Below are 21,015 nucleotides of genomic sequence, written 5' to 3'. Positions count from 1 at the left end.
TCGTAGCATGCGCATTTGCTCCTTGTTCTTCTGGCGTTTGGTGTTGGGTTGGGGGAATCCGGCGTCCGCTGCCGCTTTCCCAAACTGCTTGGCGCGGAATAACTGGGCCGCTTCGGAACCATGCGTCTCACTCACTCGACTGCAACGAGACGTTTGGCAAAAGAGCAACAGTGCAGCTGCCACCGCCGACGCACGCACGCTCGTTCTACCGCTACTGTGTGACGTCACGGCTGCTATGCACAGCTGCGCCCCCCACTGGTGCGCCGGTTGGGGAGGAGGTTATGCCGCTGCACGTAGGAGAGGCAACAGTTGGCACGATTCTAGTGCACGGACGGACCTGACCGCGAGCATGAAAGGCTTTTGCCAATAAACGCCGCCCCACCGAAGGCCGGGAAAGAGAACAGCGCACAGTCACGCGATTTCTCCCTTTCTCTTTTGGTGCGGAGGCCGCGACTGGGCGCGAAGAGTTTGAAAGTGTGGCGCTTGTTGCTTTTGTGCCATTCCTCCTTTTCCGCGCGCCATCGGATGGAGTAGTTGCTGTGCTTCGGGCCACGTTCTTTGTATTAGACGGGGGCGATGGCATAGGACACCACCATTGGCGGCTGAAACGCTGCACGCGCTCGACGTTCTGAGGAGTGCTATGGCCGCGGATGAAGTCAGCGACGACACGTGCACGCGTTTTTATGGATTTGAACAGTCTGCTAAGTGACCTGACAAAGAAAAAGAAGCAGAAGGACATTAGAGACTTTTTCTTCAAGAAATAAATGCTTTTTATGTACATGTGCCTGAGTGAGTTCCCCTCTGACTCTTTAATTTAGCTAGTTTTAATTGTTTCTATTATACGAATTTCAGTTAATACGAATATTCTTCGTGACCCCGTGAGAGTCGCATCATCGAGATTCCACTGTATCTGTATGCGAGAATGATATAGAAGTTGCAGTTTTGGAAAGAAAGCATAATGAATGTTCTAAGGCAATTTAGACCAAAAATGACAGACTTCTTGCATCATAGAATAGAAATTTTTCACTGCTTGGATATTGAACTTTTTTATAGTATTTGTAGGCATAATATTTTGAAAGCTCAGGAGCACAGAAATGACCTTTCTAAAGCCTTTTTTTTTTTTTTAGCGCTTTAACTGCTGTTAGAGTATCTGAACTCAAACATTGTAAAATGTTTATGGAAACTTCAATAACAAGGCACTATTAAAATATCTCCTGTGCACTGTCGTGCCCTGTTCCCTTAGGTTACCAACATACTGATGTCCATTCCAATAAATCATCGCTGGCTGTCAAAGAAAGGGCGCGTGGAAGCTTAAATCACCTGTTGAAGCATTCAAGGGGAATGTTTCTTGCTTTCTTGGGAGGGCTGCACCAGTCGAACTCCTCAATGGTGGTATAAGGAATGAGTCGCCCATTCCAGAAGCATTCAAAGATAGGTCGCTGACCTCGGGCTGGCTTGATGCTGTTGGTCATCAGTTCATCCTCGTCATCACCGTCTTGAACAACGAAAAAAAAAAAACAGGCAAGAAAGCACATCAAATTAGGGCAGTGGAATATTTTCACATGCAGATGTCAAAACAGAAAGCAACTGAAGCCAAAATATGGGTATCACAACACAGTCGCTGACTGATTTTCCAGACCTCGTGGGGACAAAAAAAATAGTCCAGAAAATCAAACAGTCCGAAAAACTCATTCACCCCAAAACATAACATTTATCAGGCTTAGAGCAGCTTTAAAAAATCTCTAATAATGCCCTACCTTATACTAGACATGGAAGTGATCACATTTGCTTGGATTTGCGCAAGAGTGACGTCGTCTCCGCATGCAGTCTGACAAAGCGTGACCATGTTAACAATCTCCGTTGCCCGAGATCACCATGGAGATTAAAGAAACAAGCCACGTTTCTTCGCACAACTCGGCTTTCACGAAGGCACATGAGGTGGTGCCGATCACAAACACACACACAAGGATGCGGCCACGTCTTCAAGACACACAACGAGCAACTAGCACAGGAAACATGAAAAAAAAAAATAGATCCTGCATTAAATGATTATGACGATAGTGCTGACCGAAAAAGAAAAAAAAACAAGAAAAAGTGCTGTCCCCTGGAGCGTTTTGTCAGCCAAAGAAGAGCGAGCATCGCCTCCGAGATGGGAACATGGTGTGCACTCAATAATAAAAGCGGGCGCCTCCTAATCTTCCAGGCTAGTGAGCGGACCACTGGAAGCCAAGCCAGTGGAAAATTCAACATGGCAATCACCATAATCGGGTAGTGTGACCCAGAGTGAGCGATTTAGTCCAGAAAATTGAACATTTGGGCCTAAATTCGTCCGAAAAATCGATTGCAAGAATGCATTAGCTCTCTGGAAATCCTGACAGTGCATTTATGAAGTCCCAATATTTGGAGTCTGAAAAATCCGCCAGTGACTGTACTCTGTGCACTCTACAGTAACCTATAAGTGGTACCTTACTATTTATACATCATAGAGGTAAGCCTCTGCAGTTCAACTTATGCTTCTGTATTCTGTACTTGTTTTTCTACTTGCTAACATTCACTAATTTATACCCATACTTACATCCAACACGGTGTGCTAAGGAGTGGAAACACAAGCAGCCTTCAGCGGCAATTTATCAGTATATGTGTCACGCCTCTTTGAGGGGAACCCATGATTTGCACCACTTTCACCACATTGCCTCTTATAGGAGCAAAGTGCAACTGACAAGTGTTCAAAGCAGACCACCGTCAGCTGCACTATATATATATATATATATATATATATATATATATATATATATATATATATATATATATATATATATATATATATATATCTGGCAGATTGCATAATTCTTGTCCTTGAGTTGGATTATTCGAAGATACAGACATAACAAGTCCAAGAAATCAAAACACGTATTCATCTAATTAAAAAAAATTAGCAGATAATTTACTAATTAATTATGTTATGGCACATAATTTACTAATTGTAGCTGCTGAACTTGCAAGACGTACCCACATGAAATGAATTTTCAGGATGATACCCGTTTCGAGATATTATTTGCCAAAGTGTACAATAAAATACATGGGCAAATAGCCGTGCATACCTAAGAATCGAAACTTGTGACAGACTGAGATGTTTGCATTCGTTTAAATTTATTAACGTTGAAAAATTAATGTCTGAGGATCTGTGGTCTTCGCATGAAGCAGACACAGTAACAAACAATTATTGCAACACACGGGAAAAAGTAAGCTGCCCACTATTTTTCAGACTGTGGACAATTATTCGAATTCTGCGCAGCATTTCAACTCACCACAGAAATAATGTAGAATGGCGTCCGAAATTTCAGGTGTCGTACAGTGTCTTGTTTAATTTTCAGACTGATCTGTATGCACACGCAATGTTGAAAACATGGCAATCACGGACCAAGTTGCCACTATTCTTGAGTTGCCCGTGACACTCGTGCCTTTAATTTTTTTAACGAGGTGGCTCCTCGGCTTTCTAAATGCCATACAGCCACTGCGACACATTTTACAAACACAGCACCAAACTCTAACTCTTTTCGCCAACTGCAGAGTGCACTAGATAGAGAGAGTGGGTCCAGCATGGGCTCAACGACGCCACAGTAGCTCAATTGGTCAGAGCTTTGCACGCATAATGCAAAGACATGGCATCGTTCCCCGCCTGCGGCAAGTTGCTTTTACATCCACTTTCATTGCCATTAATTTATCATTTCTTTATTTCAATTAGTAAGTACAAGTAATTTTCCCTAAATTGTCCTTGGTGTCTTTGTCTGTTGGCTTCTCAAGATATGATTAATAAAAATCAGGCCATGAGCCTATTCAGCCCATGAGCTTGCCTCAGCCAATGGGCACCGCTGATACAGCCAGAGCTTTAGGATAAGGTGACGGCAGTGCTGCCACAATTTTAGAATTTTCTGTATCACCCTCAGCGCTTGCCAAGGCGCGCGCTGGACCCATTCCCCCATTCTAGTACACACTACCAACTCCCAACAAGGCATGCTTATTAGGCCCAGCCAGCAGCCTTGTCAGGCAGCATGCTATTGCGGGAAGCCTGCCCGTGAAATTTTCATACCCCAGGGTGTCTACCAAGTTGACATTTCCGAATTCCCTGAGTTTTCCAGGTTTTCCCTGATTGGTTTTGCTAAATTCCCTGAGTGACACAGAACTTTGTTTTATGTCGAGACGGGCTGACACCACGTAGCCCGATGCAGTCACTCTCTAGTAAGCAGATTAAAAAAAAAAAGTAGCAGTTTCGCCCGAAAGGCGAAGCATCGATCGCGATAGCAAATTAGTAGGCAGCTATACCAAGTAACGCTATTAGTTTTATCAGCCGTATGTTTTATCAGCCGTATAAATTTGTAACATTTACTTAGTAACTAAATTAAAAAGCATGGTGTCATGCACGCACATGCTTATGTGAACACATCTCACTTGATGACCACAGAAAATTGATGTCGCAATGGTAGAGTGAGGAAGCGCGGCAAAAGCAATGAGCAAATTGACCTTCATGCTACCTCTCGCTTCAACGTGAACTAAGCGGGGAAAACAGAGCACGGCAGACCCTGTCCCCTTTGCAAATGGCTTTCAGGATGCAGCGGCCCAGTCGGGCGCGCGTGGCCGCCGTAAGTAGAACGCCCAACTCCCCCCACCACCACCACCGCTGCCCACGAGATGTTCATTTGAGGTATCGCCAGTCGTTTGTTCACAGGCGCGAGTAACAGCGCGCGTGAGAGAGAAAATCCGGGGGCTTTTGCTCCTTCAATATACGACCCTGCCTAGGCACTACGGAGGAGGTTTCTTAGCACGTGTTGTAGTCGTTTGCCCCCTAGGCAAGCAAGCATTGTAGAGTGCGGAGTCCGCTGGCTGCCCGCACGGTGAGGCAGTGGGCACGGACGCCCCATTTGGTGATCGCTGTGTCTGAAGCGGCAAGGTTGTACAAGTCATGGGTCGCTTTTTTCATCGCGACAACAGATTTTATTTTTTACAAGCACTGCTCCAAGAGGGCACATGTAACCGGCAAACGAAGGACTCAGGAGAGCACCTGAAGTTATAATAAAGTAGACAACGCAAGATCTCTAGGGCACCCAAGGGGTAGCGGTGGGGGGGGGGGGGGGGGATCAAAGCTGGAAGCAGGGCACACCGTGGGTTGGTGCCACGGAGGCTAAGCGTGCCAGGAGGTGTTCGCATAAAAAATTGGCTGTCCGCAATAGCGGACATCCCATCTTATACACCCCAGGCACACGCAAGCATCGGCGAGGCCCAACCCACAGACCAGTCCGAATTCTAGCTTTGGTGTCCTGGAAGTGCCGCCAATAATGCGAAATAATGACACGTTGTTACAATTAGTAAAATACACGATTGAATAAACAGAATTCCGTCCAGCCGCTAACTTGCGACGCTAAGCTCGAGCACTACCGTGCCCTGCGACTTCTGCAACAACAGTCACAACTTTGCCTCTGAAGGTACGTCAGACAGACATTCTTGCGCTTGCTGCGCTGGTGCTGAGTCAGTCATCGTCACCACCGACCTTTCAGCAACTTGCACTCAACTGACTTAGCATGAGCGCCACAGGCGCAAGACAGTATGTCCGACACAGCGGTCGCAAAATTGTGTGTCAGTGCCCGCCGCCTCATCTATTTTACTGCGCCGGCAGCCAGCATCTGAGCGTAAACAAATTCGACTCCACTTCGCAATGCCGGCACACCTAGGCACAAACGCCTACAAGACGCGCTAGGAAACCTCCTCGGTAGTGCCTAGGCAGAGTCATATATTCAAGGAGCAAAAGCCCAGATTTCCTCTCTCGCACCGCTCTTACTCGCGCCTGCACACATACGGATCGCGATCCATCAAATGAATGTCTCATCTGTTCCACTGGTGCCTTGTGCGCAACTGAAGACAGCACACTTCCTCCCCGCTTTCCTCTCTTGAATGCGCGAGACTGAGCCGCTATCGATGCCTCAGCCGCAAAGGCTTTCACTCGCACATACAGCATGCGTTGCATGCCAACGATTTTATCACCGTTGGACTTTATACGGACAGCACGGTGTAAGAAGTATACAGAGAGGTGTTGACACTCTCTCCTCGCAGCGTGCGAGAGCGCCGCCCGCTCGCGACCACAGTATGTTCGGGGGTAGCGAGCCAGGAGAAGAGGCGTGGTCACAGCCGATGTAGAGGGCGCTGTGAAATGCGGTCCCAAATCGTGGCGAGCTGCCACGCGCGTGCTGCGCTACCTCGCAGTTTTTGCTGGTGCGGCTGCACTTCCTTGGTGTTTTGAACACGTTTTTTTTATTCCAGTGTTTGATGGCCTTGTGTTTAGCTTTCATCGCCATAGAGGCTCGCCTCTGGTGGGCATTGCGCAGATGAAAGTAGCAGCGATTTTTTTGGGGGGGGGGGGGGGGACGTATTTGCAATGGGAAGAAAGTGTGCCGTCCCAAACTGCAATTAGCGCTACCGGGCTTGCACGGAGCGTGTGCCCCTGTTCAAAGCTCCGTCCAACAATGTTCGTTGGGAGCAGTGGCTTGTGCGATGCCGAGGGCAGACCGGACTTTGACACCTACCGACCATGTCTGCGCCAAGCATTCTTCAGAGGACGTGATATCCCGGACATATTATGCGAAGCTCAATGGAAAAGTGCTGCTTAACGCCGAAAAGAGGCCTGTACTGTCTAAAGACGCAATTCCCACCTTATTTCCAAATTTCCCAAAGTACCTCGCACGACCAAACAGACCTCGAAAGCAGCCTTTTAAGAGGGAACCTCTTGGGCGAGCACCCAAGCGACGTCGACAGAAAGTCAACGACAAGAGTGCGACGCAGCATCTGCAAGCTTCTTTGCCCGCTGCGACAGCTGTGGACTCGGAAATAGCCTTGGAGCCAGCGGCTAAGCGACATCATCTTCAATATGCTGGGAGAAGGAACTTCAGTGTGGCTTGATAACAAAAAACATGTTCCTCACCAAGAGCACATCTGAGGGCCTTCGAGTCACATAAAAATCCACAAAAGAACTTTGCAATGCTCTCCTGCACGATTACAATTTTAAATATGTCTTGACAAGCAAGATGAATAAAGATCCAATTGAATGTTTCTTTGGTAAGGTAAGATTGGCTGGAAGCCAGAATGACCACCCATCAATGCCTACTTTCTTGCAGCTGTACCAGACATTATGCATTTACACCCTCCTCAAGCCTCCTAAATTTGGCAACTGCAGAGTAGTTGAGGGAGAGAAGCCACTACTAGACATATCCGATTTGAGGGCCCTTATAAACCCGAACAATGTCACATCAGCAAATGACTTCGTAGATGCGGTGAAGCAGAAACTCGACAGCCTTATCTGTGTAGAGGACTGGGAATGTGATGATGTCCGTAAAGAGCCAATTCAACAGTAGCGAGCGGTGCCGCTGTGTGCAGCCGGTGCCCTCGGCGCCGGACATGCCCAACGTGTTTTCGAAGAGACCAAAATCCCGTGCACTTCAGCGGCTGCCACGCTGCTGCGCTACAGAACTTAGATGCGAAATTGCTGTGCTTCTTTGCCCGTTCCCACCGCCTGACACAGGCAACAAGCAACACCGCGCCTTTGGAAATGGGCTTTAAGTGCTTCGCGATGTGCATGACATCATTAACTGCTGTACAGCAGATACTTTCGTATCAGTAAAGCATTAGGCCTGACACACACATGATTTTATTACATGTAAAGCATTTTCTTAGCGCTTTCAGTTGTACTCACGCTACTAAACTCGAAAATGGAGCACGGGCAGTGTAACCTCAAGGCACCAGCTCACTGATCTGAGCCCGCTGGTCACGGCGCCATCTGTCGTCTCGCAGTAGAACTACAGGGTGCGCTCCGCCGCGGCCAAACATACTGTGGACGCGCCGACGGGCGCAGTGTCAACACCTTAGTATAGTCGTACACCGTGACGGAGAGTCACGGCGATGACGACGGTAAAAACCCACCCGGAGTGTCCATATAATTGCTACCGCAATAATAAAAGCACTTAATCCAGTTTTAACAGTAAGGTGTAGTGTTTACATTATTGAAAAAAAAAACAGAAGGAATGGGTTAGTAAAATGCACAGCAAGTAGAATATTCTAAAAATAATGGTAAAACCCATTGCTAATTGAGTCGAATATCTTCAAATACGAATAAAACAGAGGTGCCTACAGAAGCAAATATTTTGAAGTGAGTTATTTTTATCAAGTGATAGCATCCATTTCGATTTGAGGCCCGAACTTTAGGTGATTCTCTCTCAGCAGCTGTAAAATCAATGTCAACCGTCCTGATATACGCTCAGCTTACACACAATGCTTCAATGTTGCATTTCGCTGTTTTAGAGAGTTTATTTCAGTTTGAATGAGGGACACCTGCATCTCGGCGTCAGCAAACACTTTGTTCCTTTAGCTAAAGCTCCTTCAAAGATGCGGCGACACGCTTTCTCGTTCGTTCTTCAGTTCGTCGGCCCTTTCTGTTTTTGCCCTTTCTAGCTCCTCCTTCCACCGTGCGTTCACTTCACGGACCATTTGACGCATTGTTTTGGTCACTTGTACGCTGGCAACTCCTCAAGCCGATGACACGGCGTCAAAGATGGTCCCCGTTGGGCGACCAGAGATTGTTCCTTCTGATTTTCGACAAGACAGCCCTTGTTAACAGAAAATCCCCGCTCGACAGACGCATTTACGTGCGAAAGAGAGAGAATCATCTCGGCAAAACTGAGTAGTTCCCTGTCTGAACCACAGATGCCTGCCCAATGGGTATCCAGCCAATCCGTGCTCGTGTCAAATTTTTTCAACGCTGCTTGTGCCGAGGCTAAGGAGCACAATGCTTGTAGGACCGCATAGCCCGATAAGCTTCCGCTCCGGTCATCCATTGGTGTTCCTTCACAACTTAGAGTGCATCAGTGAAACGCCTTTCCTCAAACTCGGGAATCGGCGCACACGCAGGATCCAGAGAGGACGATAGCCTCGTCAGCTTAAATTTCAACGTCGACCTTTCCACAATTTCTTTTTCGCAGTTCTTTATGAAAGCGACACAGTCCCTTCTGAACTCAAAGATAGCACACTCAGTAAGTTTTGGGGACTTTTAGAGCACATTCTTCGTAGGAAAGCCAAGGTCGATCTTGGGCGTTGCAAGAATTTTCGCATGCTGGTCCATGTTGACCTTTATCAACTTCAACGGACTGTCCGCTGCCATCATCTCTTCTTTCTTTACTATTCTACTAATTAGTTATCGCAGAAGATTTTCCAATGCTGTACCAAGAAATGGAAGCATAGGCGACTCCGTCTGGAACTGAGCCAGGAACAGCTGCAATTCTTCCGCAATACAAAGCATAAAGGTTAGCTTTGCAGACAAAAGAGGATCGTGGATGAATGTTTCGACGACGCCGTAACTGGTGCTGGTAGGTCGCTTGTTCTCGTTTCGACACGACTCAACGTACACCTTTAGCTAAGGCAGGACCTCAAGGGGCCCCCGAAATTACACGAACATTTTCAAGCCACCGCACAGAGCAAAACTTCAAAGGGTAAATGTTGCTCCCGGTAATGCGTGCGTACTCAGCATGTCGGGCAGGTACGCATTTAAATAAATTGTACATGGCGAGAAATCCCACAAGTTGCCACAGTGTTGCTGCGTGTCGGTTTTGAATGCGCCGTTCACTACATGAAGGCCATAGCTTCCAACGTCGAAAATTTCGCGGCCGTCATTGTATACACACAGTTCTTGCTTCATCTCACAGAGAAACTTAACGTTTACATTTGGCCCGTCCATTGATATCTGAAGAATTTTCTATCGTGAAAGTCTATCTGAGGCATTTTTAAATGCGGACACCAATTCCTCAGCTCACGTGTGCCCAAGAAAGCATGACGTCAGGTAGCGTGTTTTTACGCTTCTCTCTGCATCCGACCAAAAGTGAACAGACCCGTCCATTTGCTCCTTTTGTGCAACTTTGTTTAACAATTCGTCAAACACTAAGACGAGGTTGGAGGCTTGGCTGAATTCCGACACAAGGCTCTCTCTAAAGAAAGGTGCGAGGCCATACACAATAGTATATCCCACCTTAGCTTTGCCAAGCTGCACTTTCTTGGCAGTAGCTGATGATAGGAACATCAACGAGAACAGAGAAGCCGATGCCACGGCAGCACGGAATGGTGTGCACGTCATACCAGCATTGAGACACCACATCACCTCAGCATTTATCACTTCTGTGTCACGTTGAAAAATATCCTTTGCTGCACGCTCGGGTTAGATCTCCATAGCTGTGGTTGAAGCAGATGAAGGCGGCGCAGAACCTGACACCACTAGCCCAGCTTTCATCACAACAGCGCGCGGCGGTTCACTTGCCGGCGGCGGAAGAATTGAAGCTACAGAGGGTGTCCTGGCTCCGTTTGCAGCAAATCGGTGCTTCTTAACTTTCAGCGTGACTTGTCACCGCTCTTCTTCCCATGTTATACCCCTGTCACACTGGGAGTTTTAATGTCATTCGAATCGAATGGCATTCGTCCAACGAATGTCATTCGCCCCCCGGAGCTGCTACACTCGAAAAATTAATGTCATTCGGTGGCAATATCAATGGCGATGATTCCGAAAAAAACGTTGCAACTAAAGTAGAACAAGGTAGGTATAAAGTGCTTGCATAAGCATTCCATAACTTTAAATATATTTTTGGAACTTCACTTTACTGAAAAAAAAATATTTTAGTAATGCGTATAAAAAAAGTTGTTCTATTTCAGACTATGTGGCCACTATAAGCCAAAACAAGGCTTAGCCACCTGAGTTGCCGATAAATTGAAAACAAACAAAATGGCTGACATGTCGACGCTGGACGACGACGCTAAGTTGCAGGAGGTGAAACAATGCGCGGAGGAGAGACCACAGTTGGCACGATTCCAGCGCACGGATGGACGCGACCGCAAGCATGAGTCCCACCGATGGCAGTGAAAGAGAACAGCGCGCAGTTACGCGATTTCTCCCTCTCTCTTTTGGTGCGGAGGCGCAGACACGGCGCCGGAGGGCGCGGAGGCCGCGACTGGGCACGAAGAGTTTGAAGCGGTGGCACTTGTGTTGCTTTTGTGCTTTTCTTCATTTTCCGCGTGCCATTGGACGGAGTGGCTGCTGTGCTTCGGGCCGCGTTCTTTGTGTTAGACGTGAGCGACAGCGAAGGACCCACAATCGGCGGCTGAAACGTTGCATGCGCGCTAAGTTCTGAGGCGTGCGCGAACGAAATCAGCAACGACACGTGCACACGTTTTTATGGATCTGAACAAAGTCTGCTAATTGACCTGACAAAGAAAAAGAGGCAGAGGACATTAGAGAACTTTCTACAAGAAATAAATCCTTTTTACGTAATTGTGTCTGAGTGAGTTCACCTCTGACTCTTTGATTTAGCTAGTTTTAATAGTTTCGATGATACGAATTTCGGCTAATACGAATATTTTTCGTGACCCCGTGAGATTCGTATCATCGAGATTCCACTGTATATCGAGATTTCACTGTATTTTGTGCATACCTAATTGTAGTAAAGGGCATTGTTCCAAAACATTTTCCATCCTTGAATGCGCTCAACAAAGATGCAAAATGAGAAAAGAAGTCGATGAATTTGTTTCATGGTGTGCTGTTCTGGAAGAACACCACAGATCATCAGCATGCAAGGCACATCACGGGACTCGTCATGAGTTTTACACAAAGTATGGCTCAATTATGGACGGCCCACATGGAAAGTTTGGATGCCTTCTTGTTCTTGAATCCTACGCTGTGTGCTTATTTAGCTGCTTCAAGTCATGGATATGAAAAATTATAGCTGGGCTATATAGATTAGGCATGCACACAGGTTTCCTCACAATCTTGGCCCTGGAAAGGCAATGAGACATGCTCCTTTGTTGCTATAGCAGCTCATTGTCTGAATGCATGCTCAAAATAAAGTCAACACAGCTGTCATTCTATGATCTTGTTTCCTGCTAGAACACCCTATAGGATGAATCAACCTAATCATGATGCACTTGAAGCAACATTCCCAAGGGGGATTGAATAAAGAAAACAACCCTGGAGCGCTTACTCCTACCTCTATGGTCATTGTGCTCCGATGGATAGCTCTCATGATCATAGAGAAATGGGTGGTAGCGCAGCTGCCCTTCCACCACGCGTGTGCCATCCACAGTTGCTTTGAAGTCAAACCGGTCTGAGGTACTGCGGATTAGCAGTGTCTCAGAATCCGTATCAATGTCTCGTAGGTTGGCCACCTTGTGCTGCCCACTCTTCATGATCAAGCTCACCTGAAATCAGTTCAGAATAGATGTTCTAAGAAAAACTACTCCTTAATCCAAACCACCATTTCCTAACAGAAAAGTGCTGATACCACATTGAACACTTGATCGGCAACAACAGACAAAAAAACAGCAACAGTCACAACTGCAGTCTGCACCAGGCTTTCAGGTCAGAATTGGTTGATGGACAAATTTGTCTCTACTTGAAAAAACCCTTTTTTACATCTGCGTTAAAGAACAGCTGAAAACCAGACCCTCACAAAACCCTTGTTGGCTTACACAAACCCTATACTTTCACATTGTGCATGTGCAAAATACATCTTACAAACCTTATTTTTCCCGCACATCCCTCAAACATAACATTCAAGTCTCGAGAACAACAGTGACTCCTCAGGCAGCTGACTGTTGATTCATGATCGTTAAAACAAAATCGCTTTTCTGTCTGGCTTATCAAACGCGCAAAATGAAAGCAGCTTTCTGTAATGCCTCAGTCTGTGAAATGTGAGCGGTGCGGATCTTAAGTGGCATTCAGCTAATATAGTCATTGAGTGTCACACTTTGAAATGTCACACAATGACAGGTAGTGGAGACATGACGAAGCAGTATGGTGTCATTACTTTCAAAGCACTTTCAGAAATGCATGTTTACTGCACAGCCTCTTCACTTAATTCATTCAAATTTGTTGTTCCCCTCCCTCCCACTCTCCCTACCCCCCACCCCAACAAACAATGAGTAATGCAGAATATGGTTACCTCAATGTCGATGTGCCGGTATGGAGATGGTGCACGGCCGCTAGCCTCATCAGGGGCAACATTTCCACTTGGACCATGCAAGTAGTAGTGATAGATATGTCTGTAATAAAAAACAAATGAAAATGTTGGGCAAAGTCAGAAAACTGTCCGACAATATCGCACCTGCAATGTGGGCCCCATGCTCTTCAAAAGCTCTGTCCAAGCTAGGTTAGGGAGCCTAGCTTTGAGGTTTCAAAGAGGTTTTTACATAGTATTTTCTTTATTTGTTACATTGAAGAGGAAAGTGGGGAGGGGGCTGTAGCGTGTTGCGAAAACTCCAAAATGAAGTTGCGTGACCCCCCTCCAAGCTCAATGAAATTCCCATCAATCGGTGCAAAAGTGCAAGTCCATGACTCCTTATACGGATGAAAACAAGCTGCCCTCATCTTGCCACAACATACACCTGTGAGCAGGCATCTTCAGCCATCACTTGTGCAAGAAAACCGTAAAAACCCATAGAAAATTTGAGCCAAAATAAATACAAAAAGGGCAAAAAAATATTTTATCAGCAAATGACGCATATCACAAACTTTACCGTACTTAAATAATACAGAGGTAAGAATGCCCAAAGACATCTTGTAGCAATTTTAGGAGCAGATATACAGTCGAACAAACTTATAATGATACTAGTTTTAACAATATATCAGTTATACCAAAGAAAAGCTGCTGCACCGCCAACTTTTTAATGTTTCCTATGGGAAAAATCACCTGCTTACTACAATGTTTCCATGCCGCATTTTCGATTATAACGATGAAGTCTGGCTGCTGAGTACCCATGCCGAAAGGTAAAGGAATGCGAAATCCTTGAAAAGAAAAAACAAAAAGTGAAATGCGAGCCGCTGCACGATTGCCAACCACCCCAACTTCTGCCCCGTGCTTCTCTCCATGAAAGTTGCACACCAGTCGCACACATCTCTCCCAAAACCCTTCCACCCTTCCGAATACGAATAGGCTGCGCCTATAGCTTTGCGCCACACCACCATACGAAACATGAATGGACCATGCCAACAGCAGCGACAACGCTGCTCCCAGATGGCTCGCTGGGCCTATCAATGGGCCTTCATCCTATGCAATTATGCTAACGGATTATGTCGCTCATGCTTGTCCTTGTTAATGGCGTCAAAAATGTTCCTGGCGATGTAGGTTCTCAGCCTGGTTTGGTTTGCCACTGAAATGGAAGATGGCTGATCAAACAGCTCATCATCGGCAATGCACGACGTTGCCGATGAAAAGAAAGCCCACTGCTGTAGATTTGAAAACAATGCACTTCTAACTGATAAGGCAATCATCGCGAAGTGCTTGCACTTGATAGCGCCAGTGACGACCACAACGGCAGCTCTGATGCACTAGGGGAGGCTGCCCCAACATTGCTCCCGCGGGAGGTCCTGTGGATGATTCAGTCCCTCACGGGCTTGTTTTCACGAGGCACCTTCCACTTCACTACGTGGAGCACCTGGATGCCTTGGAGAAGGATGTCGGCAAGCTTCGCATAGAGCAAGCAAGGTTCACGAATATGCAGTTTTCTCGTGCAAGCCAGTGAGAAGTGCGCGACGAAATGCTAGTGGTGATCTCGTCCCAGGGCCTCTTCTGGATTTCTTAAGCCAAGATGCTGCTGCGGCAACCTTCCCATATTTTTTAATAGGCACATTTTGGGGCCACCAAAGTGATGCCTCAGCAGAGCTCGTCTGTCATTTTCCGCCTATGACCCCTCTTTGCAGATGATATAGCAGTGCCATTCTTGAATGCTGACAGCCGCGGCTTGTTAACACGCGACCGAAGCGCGCAGGAAGCAGAGTTGAACAGTTAAACGAGTCAACACAATCAGAAGCTAGACGTAGGAAAGTGGCGGGGGAGGAGAACTGGCTTCCCCACCATTATAGTTTTCTCAGAACAGCTGAGGCATACACCATTTTTATTTTTTATTTTTTTCATGCAACCCAGTTATAACAATTATCCGTTATAAATATGTAATTTTCGTGGCATTTGAATATTGTTATAAGTAGGTTCCACTGTAATCTCATTATGGAGCAGATTGTAGCAGTTAAATTCAAACTCTGGAGCAATTTGTAGAGAGCATATCTTATTATTGGAGGTGTCTCGAGTGTCCAAATTCTAAATTATACCATTACTATAATTAAGTGGGGTAACAGTAACATAACCTTGCATTCCGCAGCATTAGAGGAGCTGAAAAGCAGCCGAATTATTGTATCGAGTGCTGTCGAAGTGGCTGGGAGTCTTTTCCAACAGTTGTGAAGAATCTAGGATTAGTGAACACCGGTGTTTTATTCAAATACATTTCTAGGTAATGTGACAAAACTGACTAGCTCAAATCAAGATTCTGCAGATGACTGACCTCACCTTGCCACTCGCGAGACTCACTGGAAGCACCTAGACATCTGTAGCTTACATTGAGTAATTGGATGTAAGCCTCCTGAAAAAGATGAAGGGAGCACCATTCGTCCTCTCTTGGGCTCTCCTTTTGAGACTGCCCTCACCACTTGCGTTCTCAGTTTGCACTTTTTAATCGCGGCAAATGCGCATCACATGCGATCAACGTAGTATCGAGATTCATGGTCGCCACAATCATGGGACTGCGCACTGCAATCACGAGCGAATGTGATGGCACCAGCATAAATCAAAACGAATAACCAGGAAAATAAAAGGCAAGGCCAGCAGCACATGAGTTTCCGCAGAAACGGCGCTAGCAAAACCTCTTGACTAATTGGGAGGCACGGATAAGCTGCAGAGCTCCTCAGTCCCCAGCAATATTGCTACCTTTAATTTTTTGAGGGGGCTTAATTAGGTGTTGCTGTTCGCATCCACTGGCACCAAGAATATTAAAGTTACACATCCTGCAAAACCAACACAATGCCATGCACCAAATCGGCAATCTGTCACTGATGCCTGCCAAAGCCAAAGCTGCAAAAATGTTCTGCCCATGCAATCACCAAAACCGAAAAAGAGCAAGTGGAGACCATCCTCCGGAAAGCGTATAAAACAGCTCTCCACCTCCCAAGGAACACATCCAACGACAAACTCATGCAACTTGGAATCAGCAACACTTTTGAAGAACTAAGGGAATGCCAGCTCAACGCACAAGTACGAAGACTCAGCAATACAACGACGGGAAGGGCGCTCCTGACAAAGCTAGGTCGGGAAGTAGAAAAATCACAAAGTAGCAGGGCCACAATACCAGACCCACTAAGAAAGAACCTACGCATACAACCTATCCCCCGCAACATGGACCCAAACCTCCATGCGAGTAGGAGACAGGCTAGGGCAGAGTTTTACGAAAAGACGATGGGACATCGGGACAATACAGTCTATACCGATGCGTCCCTATACTCACACGCACACAAAAACAACGCGGCAGCGGTAGTAGTAAATAATCAAGGAGAATTAATCACAGGACTCACGGCCGAGGTGGCTAACATAACCGAGGCAGAGGAAACTGCTGTCGCACTGGCAGCGGAAGAAGGTTATAGAACAGGAATATCGCTCAATATTCTAACAGATTCACAAGAGGCGTGCCGGAGCTATATAAGAGGCAGAATAAGTAACACGGCGCTCAAGATCCTCAGCAGAGTTCCAATCGCTGAGGGACAACCCACACATAACATTATCTGGATACCAAGCCACGCAGGGATCTGGGGTAACGAAGGGGCGGACTGCCTAGCTCGAGGGATGACCAGCCGAGCAGGAACGTCAACCGCCCCAGAGGGGCCACAGATCAACTGCGGGAACAGCTATTCAGAGCTATTAAACCTCTATAAGGGTCTAAGATATCAATATCCGCCACCACATAAATCATTAACAAAGGAGGAGGCCGCAGGATGGCGGAGACTGCAAACGGGCACCTTTCCAAACTTACACCTACTAAGTAGGATGTTCCCCACGCAGTATAGCGCAACCTGTCCGTGGTGTGGAGCTAAGCCAACATTATACCACATTACATGGGAGTGTACAAGAAACCAGGCATTCCACAAACACAAAACACCAAGTGCGGAGCAATGGGAGAGCTGGCTCACCAGCCGCGAGCTAGAGACTCAAAGAGCTCTAATAGCGCACGCGTGCGAGGCGGCCCGGCTCAGTGGAGCCCTGGACTAGGGGCCCATCCATGGCTGAAGAGGACTCAAGCTTCAAGAATGAAGACTTCGGCCTCGACCCGCTAAAACCTTTAAAGAGTGAATAAAGTTTTCCATTCCATTCCATTCTGCACGGTGCAGGTTTCGTCAATTTTTTTTTCCGCTTTCGACACAATCTGGCACAGCAATTTCCTTGAGAATTGAAATGGTGCAATTGGCAAAGGATTCCCACCCGATAGTGAAGTGGAATCTAGATAACTCGAACTTAGAAAGGTCCAAAATTTGTTTGAATTAAACGAAGTACAAATAAAAGGATGCTGATTGAATGGAGTACTTGCGTGCAGCACATGTGCACTGAGCTTACACAAGTGACCAGTTTTGATTGTGTGGCTTCATGGTAGTGCGGCACATGCTGGCGAGAAGATACACCTTTGGACAAAATTTTCACTGCTATGAAGCCACACCTCAAGGCAAAACTCACATGTAACCTGCACCATGATTTTACTGTTAAATATTAAAACTTGTATGTTTCACCAAAATATGGTATGTGCAATGGGCGACTGCGTGAGTTCGCACTGCTGAAAGCATGGTCGGCAGCACGGTATGTTCAAATTAACCGCCACAAACACTTAAGGCTCGATCACCCCAGAAACTAGAGGAGGTTGTGTGACCATTTGCAACTGGCGACCAAAAAGCAACTGAAGGCGACCGATCCTCACACCGGCAAGCTCAGCTGAGCGCGACCTGCAAGTCGCAATCCCGGAGATTATAGTTCTCTGAGAGAACTCTAGGAATCTACACAGTTCATGTAGAGACCATAGTTTGTGCGCATCTCACTGGTTTCGCGTTCCAGCAACAGTCATGCATTTTGATTCGAGCGAAGAGGAACCCATTGTCACCGTGCTGATGTGTGAACAAGCAGGTTATCGGGTACGTCTCATACGTACAAAATTTCGTGCCGACCTGCCTGGGCTTCGATGTCAGAATGTTTGTTGTGGCTGATTGTCCTTCTCATTTTGACCCTAAGAAGCTGGGGACGCAGCTGGCGCATGAAAATTCAAGCCGCCTGTGACCAGCGAAACCTTTATTGGTCGCGATCATGAGAGCAATAAGCCAATGTACGCGTGTCTAATAAACCGAGTGCAATCAGTGCATTCTTAGATCAATGGCCTGCAGTCCAACACATATCAGTTTCGAACTGCCACCTAAGCATACAACAGAGAGACAGAGCGAACGCAAGCTAGCTGCAAAGTCTTCGCTAACTGCAGAAAAAGGACATATATACATACGCCATATATGTGAAAAGGAAGGCCACCAGAAAAAGACGAACCCAAAATGCACTGAAAAGTGTGAATGAGCGTCTACAACTTGCGTGGAACACGATGCAGATAACATGCACACATGAGAGTGCAGCACGCTGATCACCGCCGCGAAGAAGCCTCTGCAGGAGACACACACATACACACACGAAAGCTTGAAATGGTTCACCACTGCTCGTATCACACCGCTTCGCATTGCGGAACAGAGCGTAAGCACCAAAAAGATAATGCTAAAAGTAAGGAAATTCGAAGATGACCGTAGACAGTTGGCTGAGCGAGGTAAATTTAAGTCCTCAAGCACCCGCTATGCAATCTGTGAAGTCCCCACAAAGATAGCAGCAAGCGCCTATCACCTCTTTTAGTCGTCTGCTAGCCAGAGAACTTCGAGAGAGCAGCCAGACCAAAATCGCCCTGGCAGGTTCTGGCAACCCACAGGTAGCCAAAACCGTCCAGCGCGAGCAAAATGAACGCCCGGCAGAAGTGCGTAGCGCGGTGTGCGGAGCAACCCGAGAAAGACGAAGATGCTCTGGCTGGCTCTGGCAGCCCGCGGGTAATCAGAAGTGGAAAATCGAAGAAGCCCACTGGTGGGTGTACCCGTGCATCTGTTCACGAGAAGTGGCAGGCCACACAAGCGCATGACGAGGAGTATATCATCGAAAGTCAGTCGTAATTTCTAGTTCACATTGCATGGGAATCGGTGCATAACCTTTGTGCTTTCTTTTGCTGCTGTTTAGCTTCCTGCAGATGCCACTGCATACATTCGACACATTGCTGGAACTGCTGCGCCGATCACCACAAGGCAAGACACTAATTAAAGGCCCACAGTCTGCCATGGTGGCATGGACTTTGTATTTGATGTGACACAGGAGGAAGCCAGATGAAAGCACATAACATCACTTTCAGCGCGCTGCTGATTTCTGTAGCAGTTTTGCGACCACGGTCACACAACCGAAAGATCACACAGTGAGCAAATGACCAAAAATAGTCACTTTTCTAGAAAAGTGACCGTTTGCAACGAACTTGGTCTTGCGACCACTGTCAGTCGCCAATGTGAGTGAGCCTTTACCAGTTCGCATTACTGGGCATCATTTTTGCCATATAAATACACAGAACTTTAACAGGATCACAGTGTCAGTTTGAATAAACAGAGTTCAAATTATTGAGTTTCGACTGTACCGCTTTATTAAAGCCATCGCGCCTGCTCATTCATTCTCACTTCCCTCAGACAATGCATTGTCAGAGAGGTCCACCCAAAGGTAATCATTTGTGCCATCAAGAATGTTCGGTATTCCACACTCCTTAAAGGCAGGCATGACCAGTGCACCAATGTAATAACAAGCCAGTGCTTACAATGGCTCATCCAATGTCTACAGGCCTGAGGTTCACATTGCAGTGCTGTGAAGCTAAGAATGAATGAGCCCCAAAAAAAGTGCAGTAAAAGACACACAAGTAATGCGCATGTTCCATAGCATAAGCATACAGGAAAGGACTTGAAGTAGCTCACTTGTAGTGAATGAAAGGAAGGCGCTAGCAACCGCCGCCGTAGATCGACAAGAGTGACGTGTATCAGGTGTTTCTTCGAAGATTTTCATAATATAAGAAATCTACTCTGACAGGTAGCACGATTCTATTTACTGTGTTTGTCTATTCTACTACTCTAAGAAGTAGACATTGTTTGTACAAGAAACTGAAATGCATGGTCTATTGATTAACAAAAATTCCCTAATTATTAGGGGTGTGTGAATACCGAATAGTACATTTAAAATAAATTATTGAATCATGAATAAATAACCGAACATTGAATCGAATATCAAATATCCAACAATTTTTTACTAAATTTAGTGCTTACAAATTTTGAACAAGAAAATATGGTGCTGCACAAGCTTGGGAGTCTCCTATATTTGTTGAAGTTAGAATACTTAATTACAATTTGTTTTATCAAAGGCATTGTTTTCTATGGAGTGATCCATAGAAAACAAGGACAACAGCCTGGAAAAAGATGGCAGTGTTGTCTTTCTATTCAGCAAGAAAAGATCAGGGGTGGGACGGCCCAAAGTGATTTTGGAGCAATTTTTGGAGCAAGCTGCATTTTGGAGCAGTTTGGAGCAGACAAAAGTGCATTTTGGAGAGGTTAAAACACGTTGGCAGGCTAGTTGGTTAGAATGCATGGTAGAGTGTATAAGCGCGACTGAACGAGGACGTAGAAACAGATAGACAGACACAGTGCTACTGTTTCTGTATCTGTTTCTTTCTACGTCCTCGTTCAGTTGCACCTATAGACCGTTTTTTCATGGGCGCCACCATATTGCTGCACAGTGGCACCATCTATGGGCAGTCAGCATGCTGGCTTGGGCGAGCACTCAGTCTTGCAAGGGAGGTATACGCTCAGAAGTAGTTTTTGGCGTTTCTTTTCTCACTCGTGCGGTCCACTTAGTATGGGCATGCGTCTTCTACGTAGTAAACAGTTCTGTGAGTCATGCTCAAATGCTTTAAGTCAGTATGGCCGGACTTTCTGCTGGTGTTGAGGCGAACGGAGCAAGCAGCGCGATGTGTGCG

At 46.4% G+C, this 21,015-nt stretch overlaps 1 protein-coding gene across 1 annotated transcript in view; it reads right to left on the bottom strand.

The window, feature by feature from the left end:
- Positions 1 to 21,015, bottom strand: part of LOC135916357 (structural maintenance of chromosomes flexible hinge domain-containing protein 1-like) — a 373,767-nt gene that overhangs the window by 264,709 nt on the left and 88,043 nt on the right. The window contains exons 11-13 of the mRNA XM_065449720.2: positions 13,017 to 13,116; positions 12,063 to 12,273; positions 1,321 to 1,495 (exon numbers count right to left, since the gene is read on the bottom strand). Of these exons, the coding sequence (XP_065305792.1) occupies positions 1,321 to 1,495; positions 12,063 to 12,273; positions 13,017 to 13,116 (486 nt within the window). The remainder of the gene's footprint in view (positions 1 to 1,320; positions 1,496 to 12,062; positions 12,274 to 13,016; positions 13,117 to 21,015) is intronic.

Source organism: Dermacentor albipictus, chromosome 5 (genome assembly GCF_038994185.2).
Source record: "Dermacentor albipictus isolate Rhodes 1998 colony chromosome 5, USDA_Dalb.pri_finalv2, whole genome shotgun sequence".
NCBI lineage: Eukaryota > Metazoa > Arthropoda > Arachnida > Ixodida > Ixodidae > Dermacentor > Dermacentor albipictus.
This window is presented reverse-complemented; position numbering and strand designations above follow the sequence as displayed.